General features: G+C 44.7%; 1 protein-coding gene across 1 annotated transcript in view; it reads right to left on the reverse strand.

Moving 5' to 3' along the window:
• The window catches only part of ARID3B (AT-rich interaction domain 3B), a 74477-nt gene extending 68652 nt beyond the window's left edge, over positions 1 to 5825 (reverse strand). The window contains exons 1-2 of the mRNA XM_037833391.1: positions 5731 to 5825; positions 2620 to 3269 (exon numbers count right to left, since the gene is read on the reverse strand). Of these exons, the coding sequence (XP_037689319.1) occupies positions 2620 to 3183 (564 nt within the window). The 5' untranslated portion in view covers positions 3184 to 3269; positions 5731 to 5825. The remainder of the gene's footprint in view (positions 1 to 2619; positions 3270 to 5730) is intronic.
• Between the last annotated feature and the right edge of the window lie 3852 nt (positions 5826 to 9677).

A 9677-nucleotide genomic window follows, 5' to 3' on the forward strand; every position in this document is an offset into this window, starting at 1 on the left:
TTTTTTCCTTGGTGTGTGTTTGAAACAAATCCCTGTTTGAAAATATCTGCACCATGGCAGTGACTGCACAGTGCCAATACAGAGTGAAACTATTGCAACCTAAAATCCAATCTCCCTGATGTCCCCACACAGCCTCTACTAGACTACAGCTCCTTAAGGAAGAAACATGCCTCAGTCCATAGAGCACAGGCCCGACTCAAAGAACAAAAAGGACACTGTAATATTAACAATAAGATCATTTTGTGTCAATTGTAAAAGATCTTTGCAATTTTGCTATAGCAAGGGATACTCTATTTCTGCTCTTTAGACATGAATTGTATAAAGAAACAAAAGATGACTGAATAATTTTTTAAAAAGGCTAGTTTTCAAGGTCTGTAATGGCTTCTACAGGCTCTCCCATGGATATCATATCTGTAGTTCCCCCTCTAAAAATAAAAAAAATGCTTTAAATCCCAAAGGACATTATTTATTCCTTTAAAAGCAGGATTTAGACAAGAGGAGAACACAGAACTGATTTTGAAAATTACATTCAAAATAGGATAACGAGGTGCACATGTAAGGTTTTAAATCCTTGTTACCCAATGAACCCCTAACCCAGTTCTTGATCTTCAAATCCAGGGAGAAGGTAAATTTAGGGTGAGGGATTAGGTATCAACAATGCTGGCATTCACAGAACATTTTGGCAGGTGCTCTGTCAGTCTATAATTAGTGAGCAGGCCTCAGAAACTTAAAATGAACCCAAAGGGTTTCAGAGCCAACAGCCAGCTCCCAGGGCACCGAACTGTGTAGCCATGGGGCCACCGCTGTCCAGAATGCAGTGATGGGTGCCCTGCCACAAGGCACACGTGTGTGCACGCACACGCCAGCTCTGAAAAGCCTCTTTTTTTCAAAGCCCCAATGGCCTGACCTCAACACCTGCTGCACTTCCTGAAGACAGACAGGCTCTAGAGCTCCACTTGCTCCTCGCACAAGGCTGCACTTTCGAGGAACGACCGCACACACGCAGAGGCTGGCCAGCTGCCAAGGCGGGGGCAGCACAGCCGCCTCGGGCCTGAACTTTCCCAGTGCTGTCAGGGCGGGATCCCGCTATGAGCTGACTCAGCGGCCAGCATGGAACTCTGCCAACCACACAGCAACACAGGGGCTGCCGGCAGCTCACAGATGTTTTGCTAAACCAAAGTAATCAGCCGGGAGGCGGGTTTGGGCCGGAGGCCAGGGTGCTGCTGTTGTGGAAGTTGGGATTCTCTGATCTTACTCCTTGCTCTCTATTACCTTCCTGGATGATCCGAAGGAAAACCTCTATACATCCCAGTGTCTTCCCTGCTTCAGAGGCACGTCAGTGTGGACATAGGAGAGGTGGCACCATTTGCGTAAAAGAGCACTACTACCTATCATGTACCTGGTACTGTCCACACTTGCACACATGCTAGCTCAGCTAATCCTCACAACATTCTTGGGAGGTAGTGCCGTTATTTTTATTTCACAGGTGAGAAGCCACAGGCTCAGAGCATTTAAGAGCTCTACCAGAAGCTCACAGGGCAATAAACAGAAGAGTGGGATTTGAACCAACTTCTTTGGCTCTAATCAACTGCAATTGCTGCTATTCAGGTTCCAAAGGACCTTTCTCTTAGAATACTTCTCAGTTGGCCTGTATAGACCCACAGCTCTTCACAAGTGATTTCTAAACAGCACCGTGGGTCCATATAAAGAATGGGTGCGTATGGGGAGTATCCAGGTAATATTACTGGCTTCATCATGAGCTCCTTGTCTAAACACCAACAAGTCATTTGACCTTGGAACCAGTTCAGGGTATTACAAAATGTTGTGTAGCTGCCAACATAGTAGAGACCTAATCCCTCACCCTAAATTCAGCACTCCTTTGGGTAAGTAAAAACTGCACTGAAGGTCAAAAAGAGTAGAGGAATAAGAAATCAAAGCTTTGGTTCTGAACTCAAATTCCCTAGGTTCCACCCTCTGAGATACTTCATTAGGACACAGGGATCTGTATTTTTTAAAAAGCTCCTTAGATAATCCTAATGCTCAGCCATGTTTGGAAATACTTATGCCTGCTTTGGATTAAAAGGGGAATCTTGAGGTCTGCCGTTCCTTATTTCAAAGGGTGAAATAAAATCAGGTCTACAAGGCTCTTTGTTGGAAAATATACACAACACAAGCACTTCCCATCAGCCAGTTTAGCTGCAAAGTAGCATTTTAAAAACTATGATGGTCAGTTAGCCTGGAACTAAGAAACTGTCTTTGGCAAGATTGTTCCTTTATATTACTATTAGAAAAACTGGAATTAAAGCCACACATCTCATTTTAGACTTCCTTCATGACATTGTTGCAACCTCATCCCTCCTTTAAAAAAAGAGATTGTACTGACATTTTCACATCAAACTTGGAACAATCTATATTAGAGTAATTTACACATTCTGTTGCTTTACTCAAGAAAACAAATGTTAAGTAAGGGGAAAAAAAAAGTCTGTTCATGTCTAGGTTGCTGCTCATTGAAGTGGGAGAATTAGAGGCCTGGCAGAGTCACTGCCCCTGGCAGTCCAGTACCCCTCTCTGGCTAGCCTTCCAGAAGAACAAATGACGTCCTACACCAGAAAGACTGACCTGCTTGAGCTGCTCATCCAGATTCCAGCTCGGCTGCCCAGATACAGAGACTGAAGCAGGTGGGGCCTTGGAAGCATCTGTGGTATGGTCTTCTTTAGCCTGCTGTCCATGAGATGGGGTCCCTGGTGCTGGGAGGAGACTGGACATTGGCACCACCCTGGGGTCTGGGCAAGTCGTTTTCCGCACAGGAAAATATTTTGAAGCAGCCTGGGCCTCTTTCTCAGCCACCTCTGCATCTTCATCATCCCCATCCTCATCTTCCAAACCTCCTTCTTCTTCCTCAGGCTCTGAGTTCACATTGCTCTGTTCAAAAACTCGGGCAGCCACTGTGGCTGGTGGAATTCTGGCTAAGGGACCCAGGGCAGGGTTGCCAGAAGGCCTCCCAGTTGTGGCAGAAAGAAGAGCCTGCTGTGTGGTCAGCTTCTGGGCATATAAGAACTGGGCTTCTCTCATCTGTTGTTCCTGCTTCTTCTCCCTGGCATCCATCTGCAGAGGAGCCAGGTGCAGCTGCTTTTGCTGCTTTTGCTGCTGCTGCTGCTGCTGCTGCTGCTGCAGAGACTCCATCACTGCCTCAAGCTTCACTCCCTGTTTGGCATGGCTCTGGACCTGGGCATAGCCCAGCAAGCACAGTGGGTCTAAACCTTAAATGACTAAGAGAAAAAAACAGAGAAGGAGAAAAACAGAACACAACTATGTAAAACAGGTATAAAAAGGCTTTCTTTTTTTCCATTAAAGGGCCATGAGTTCTGAACGCTAGCATATGCTCCTAAATCTGAGTTTTAAGATGGGGGGGTTGGGGTGTGGGCTTGTAGGGAGGGAAATGAAGAAGAGGAACAGGATTTAAGAGAGGAAATAAAGGATGACTCTCAGTAGCAGTGCGCTATTGAGGGTTTAAAAAGAAGTAAATCCAGATGTCTAGCTTGCTAACATCTGTGCTCTGATCTCTCTCCCTCAACACTATCAAACATTAACCTGTTTATTATTGAAAAGGCAACTGAGTTTGCACACAGGGTGTGACTATGAAAGCTACAATAATAAAGGGAAGGAAAGGCCTGCCTGCAAAAGAGAGAATGCTGCTTATGTTCCCATCCCCATCAGAGAAAGAAAGATATAGTATCCAAGCTGGACACAGAGCTAGCAGGCAGGCAAAATGACTTCTCTCAGAGAAAAGCAAGCAAACTGCTCTTGGGTTTAAACTTTTCAAATTTCCCATATCAAACTGCCAGCTGCTTGTCGAGTAGACTGAGCCGTGCTAACTGGACATTACAGCCTCAGAGAGAATCCAATTTCAACGGCATGAAAGGAAGAAACATGCAAGGAAGCAAGAGTCTCAAATTGCAATCGTCACTCAAAAACAAACGGGGGAATTCCTCTGGAGATTTTTAAGTTAATTAATTTGAAGCAGATACCAATATTGTCTAAACAACAAGTTAATGCTTTTCATAAACGGCCAAGTAAAACTCTTCTCATCCCCTTTCTTTTTGGTTCACTTCTACTATATCCTATGACCAGTACAAAAAGAAAAGGCTTTCAGGCCAAAAGCATTCTGGGGGCAGGTTTATCAGCATTCTTACCAATCGGTCTCCAAACACACACCCCTTTCACACCCTCTCCTCCTCTAACCCCTCTCCCTTTTCTCCAGGCCTCCACCCCCAACAAACCTCTCTTAAATTGTTTCCTCAGCAAATCTCCCTAACAGAATGGATTACTATGCACAGGAAAATTTTAGGTGAACATGGTTACAATTTTATCAACACATGAAAGAAGCAGCTGCTCAGCACAGGTTGGGACTTGATATTTGCATTGTTCCAGTGTTTCAGGACTGGCTAGAAAGATTTTTTTTTTTTAAGAAAACTAAATGTCTTTAGCATCCTTAAAAATTCACAGGGAAGTACTGTAATCAGGTCTCCAGCAATGAAAACTTCTTGGATTTATGCAAGGTACAATTTTTAAAGGCAGGCAAAAAAAAAAAAAAAAAGTAGAGATAAAAAGTTCTCATTTTCTGTTTATCTCAGAACTGCTTTTGTTTTTTGTAGTCTGTGAAAGACTGAAATTCCAATTTGCCTCTTACTGCCTTTACTTCCTCTCTTGGCACTTTAAAAAGTGTGAGGTATGCAATGCTGTACAATACTTCCATTCTGCTTTAGCTCTTCTTATGGTGTAACAAAGCATGAAAAGATTTATAACTGCATTAAATCCAGCTGATGGAAGTGTTCATTTAAAATAAAAAGAATGTGGGTCAAAGAAGTTAAAGAATAAAGCAAATAATTCAGTGATCATTTTTAATTTCCTTATAGTCACAATCAATCACAAGCGAATCATGCAAGTCCCGCCAGTCACCGAACAACTGCTTCTTGTCTTGTAGCACCATCTTCTCTGTATACTGTCCCCAGCAGAGGGGGAGGTGTCTCACAGTCTCTTTAGTAAGACTGAGATGACTCAGTTCTACAACTCAATACACACACCCTCCCCCAAAGAGCCCATCTCCCCCCAGCCCCTAAGCAGCCAGTTGATCCAAACAATACACCTGCCTCCATTCAGAGAATTTATGTTTCAGAAATCTTTAAACCACTTCATCCCTTCACGCGGCCCCCCCTCCCCCATTTGCCCTAAAGTTCTCGGACCACCAAGCCCGGAACAACGGACTGCTTGCTTGCAGCTTTAAACCCGGCCTTGCCTACCACTGTCTCTACCTTCCATGTCCGATCCATCTGGTCCCGGCTCCCTTCAAATCTCCACATACCCCTCCATGTCCCCCTCCCACCCCCCATTCTTTATACTACACCCTCCCCCCCATTCAGTCCTATCACTTTTACCCTTACCAAGCCCTTCCAGCCAACCCGCTGGCCTTTTCTGCGATCACCCCAACCCCACCTATCCTAGCCCTCTGGGACCCTGGGGGCCCTTACCTTTCCCATCCCTTTACAAGGGGCACTAGGCGCCTTGGGGCCCCTCTCAGCGCTCATACTTTCCTTCTGCGGCCCCCGCGCTCCGCCCCCGCCTTCCCGTCTCCCCCACACACCTGCCTCCCCTTCCATCCCACCGTCCCCTTCACCTGCCACAACCCTCGCTCCCGCCGCGGCTGAACGAACTGGAACCCGCGCGGCTTACCTGTGCGGGGCGCTCCGGGTCTGCCCGCGGTGGAGGAGGCAGCAGCTCCAGCCCCGGCGCGGCAGCTGCGTCTCTGCCTCCTCCGCAGCCTGGGGCCACAGCCGGGGCGGGGCCCGCACCGGAAGCGGCGCCGTGGGGCCGAGCCCGTCGGCCCAGGGCGGGGCGGGGGCGGGGGCGGGGCCGTGTGGATGGGCGGGGCCATGGCCGGAAGCAGCTCCAAAAGGAGCGAGGGGCGGGGAGCGACGGAAGTGACTCCTAGGGACGGCCCCGCCCCACTGAGTCTCGGGCGGAAGCGAGTTGAAGAGGGCGGAAGCTAGGGCCAATGGGGAAGCTCAGACACGGTGGAATTCTGGGATGAGCACTTCCGCGGGGAGTTGAAAAGAGTCCGAGTGGTTATAGCCTTCTCTGAGCCTTTTTTGCTTGTGGGGGTTGGTGTGGCGCGAGCTAAGGGTTGGAAGGTAGGTAAATAAAGGATAAAGGGGGTGGCAGGAGCTTCTGATGGTTCGGTCGGCTCCCCAGCCTCCCATCTTGAAACCAATGGGATTCCCGCTTCCAAATCAGCTTTTCTCTGAACTTCTCTACTCGTTGTTGAACCGAGACTTGACTGTCCCCTAAAGATGCTGCTTCCCCTGGAACTCCCTTAAGTGGATTAGTATTCTCACTTCTCAGGTTCCAAAGGTGGGGGCTGCCTGCCGAATACTTCCACCTTAGTAATACTGTCTCTGAAGCTTACCTGTGGACGTTGTCACCCTTTTAACTGTGTCTGTCGAAATCATCAGCAGATTTGTGCTTCCAACTTGTCTTTACTGTTCTTCCCTTGATGGTTTCAGAATCAATGTGGACAACGCTTTCAATATCCAGGCCTCCTTTCTGGCAACCCTAACATCAGTCTCCCAATCTCACATCAAATCCTGGATCTTGTTACCAAAAGTGCAATCATGTCATGAGCCAGTAATTCTAACATGACTCTGGTCAACCACAGCCTGCTATCCTTTCAAGCTGCTGGGGAGCTTCACCATAACTGTTCTTTCACTTTATCAGAACCTCCAATCTGCTGAAAGCCTCTCTCTTATCTCTTATCCAATAACCCACTCCACTTTTCACTTCCTTCCTTATTCATCTTAGATTCAATGGTACATCATTATGATCCTGCTGTTACTAATACCTCAACACTTCCTTTTTCCTTTTACATTTATCCAATTAAGCCCCCCACCCTCTATATGTGTACCTGTGATAGAAAATTGTCCTGGCTAAATTAATAATTATCAACTTTAAATGGGCTCTTAACAGTGCCTGGAAATTGAATTATATTTTTCTAGTTGACTTGCTCTCCACTATCTCTGCAAATCTCTTAACACTTCCCTTCTCTGCTCCTTCCCCTGATCTCCTCACTGTATAATCAGAGGCAAATGTAGAATGTCCTAAAATCTAGAAATCTACTTACATGTGTTCTCATACTGCCCTTCCTACCTATAATTTATCCAATCAAAAGTATTCATTAAAATCTCTCTATATGCCAGATTTTCTAGTCAGAGAGACAGAAAACAAATAAATGATAGCAGGAAGGGATATGTGTCATGAAGGACAAAAAAGCAGGGTAAGTGTCCAACAGTGGTGTCAGGTAGCTACTAGTTCAAGTGGGTTAGTCAGAGAAGGACTCATTGGAAAGGGACACTTAAACAGAAATTGGAATTGACTTACGGAGGTGAACTATATGGATATCTAGGGGAAGAATGTTCCACACAGGAGATGACAAGTTCACATTCTCTGGAGCAGAAACAAGCTTGGAATGCTATAGGAATAGAAAGATCATAATCGTGGCCTGAACAAGGTGAGAGCAATGGAGGCAGTGACAGGTGGTCAGATTCTGGGCTAATTTTGAAAGTCAGCCACCAAGACTTGCTAATATTTTGAAAATCAGCCACCAAAACTTAGATATGTAGGTTAGAAAGAGTCAAGGATGATGCCAAGGGTTTTGGCCCACACAACTGGTAGAATAGTGGTATCATTTACTCATGTGGAGAATACTATCAGAAGCCAACCCCAATGGAATGCAACTCAGCAATCAAAAGGAGTGAATTATTGATGCAGACAACTAGGCATTATAACAACACAACAATAAAGGCTTTGTCTGAGTGAAAGGAGTCAGTCTCCAAATAACACGCTTGAAAACATTAAAACTGTAGTGATGGAGAATAGCTCAGTGGTTGCCAAGGTGAGGGGTAGGTTCAAGTAGAGATGGAGGAGTGACTATAAAGGGATAGCACAAAGGAGGTTTTGGGGGTGATGAAATGCTTCTGTATCCAGAATATGGTGATGGTTACGTGAGTCTATACATATGTTAAAATCCATAGAACTGCACACAAAATCTAATAAAAAAGTCTATTTTATTGTATGATAATTAAAGAAATAATAGCCAAACTTTTTAACTTATGCTCAAGTTTCCCATGTCCGCTCTTGCTGCTGGGAACTCTTCTACAACCCGATGGATGATAAGAGACACACACATCATCACCACATCTGACATCTAACCAACTGTCAGACATGCGCTTGTTGCCCCTTAGACCAACCAGCTGCCAACCACCAGACATGTGAATGAGGCTGTTCTAGACCATCCAGGCCCAGCTGAGCTGGCCCAGGCCAGAATTACTGATAAGCTAGCCCACAGACTCATGAAAAATAAATAAATGGTGGTTTGTTTTCCAACAAAAGACAGCTGATACACAAAGCACTTCTTTGCCTCTACCAGTATTGATCTGGTTTGGTATACTTCATGCAGCTGCTGAGTACCTAGAAGACAACAGCCACCACACATCATCTTGAAATAGTCATTCTCCCCTCAGATTTCTCATGGTTTGGGTTATACATAGCAGGGAAAGTCTTACACATCACATCTTATTATTTCAACTTGTTCTGTAAGGGGAAAAACATTTGCATGGCTTTCATTGATTTCATTAATCTTTTTTTTTTAAATAAAGATTGAATTGTATAAACACTGGATGTCATTTGTATGTATGCTTTGTTATGAATTTCTTTTTAAGTATTCAGTGCATAAAAGCTAAGAAAGAACAAGTAAACAGCCATGTTATAGAATAATGATATAATTAGTAATAGCTACTGTAGGGAAATGCCTTTAGTTTGTGTTTTTGAGAATGCAAATTATTAATATAATTGTGTCTGTTTTAATAAGACTTGGTGTTTTAGCATGGGTGGGTGTCAATTTTGAGACTAGGGAACATTTAAAAAATTTTCCCATTAAAGTTAACAGTAATTACATTTTCAGCTTGAATTGGTCCTGTAAGAGGTTTTTCAAAATTAATTATCCTAGTAAGTGGCAAGAAAACTATCCTGCAGTTACTGTACCTTTTACTGTCATGGAAAATTAAGGTGTAGCAGGGTGTGTAGGGTTTCTTCTTGTTCTGAGATCAAGATGTAGCCTCGGGAGCCTCTAGTAGCATGTGTAAAACCTCTGCTGTGTAAAGAAAGAATGTGATAGTCTGAGGGCAGGTAGTTAGCAAATCAACCTGGGGCCTGAAAAGAGGTGCATCAAGTCAATACGTTACTGAGGAGGACCTCACCTTTTGTAGAGGTGGATGTGCCAATAATGTTTATCTGCAGCCCGATTTGGCTTCTAGTACATATTCCTAGGGGTTGTAGATGGGGGCTGACTCTTGGGTCATCTTTTTTACAGTTCTTGTAAATCCAGACAATTGGTATTTGGTGTCTGGTGACTTGGGTATGTGATGCATCAGTTTCACAAGCCAATCAACCATAGGGGACTGTGCCAGTTTGAAAGTGTTATGTGCCCCAAAATGCCATTATCTTTGATGCAGTCTTGTGTGGGCAGACATATTAGTGTTGATTAGATTTTGGAATCCTTTGGGTGTTTCCATGGAAATGTGATTCAATCAACTGTGGACAAGACCTTTGGTTGGATAATTTCCATG

The sequence above is a fragment of the Choloepus didactylus genome, chromosome 4 (assembly GCF_015220235.1).
Source record: "Choloepus didactylus isolate mChoDid1 chromosome 4, mChoDid1.pri, whole genome shotgun sequence".
In the NCBI taxonomy this organism is placed as follows: Eukaryota; Metazoa; Chordata; class Mammalia; order Pilosa; family Megalonychidae; genus Choloepus; species Choloepus didactylus.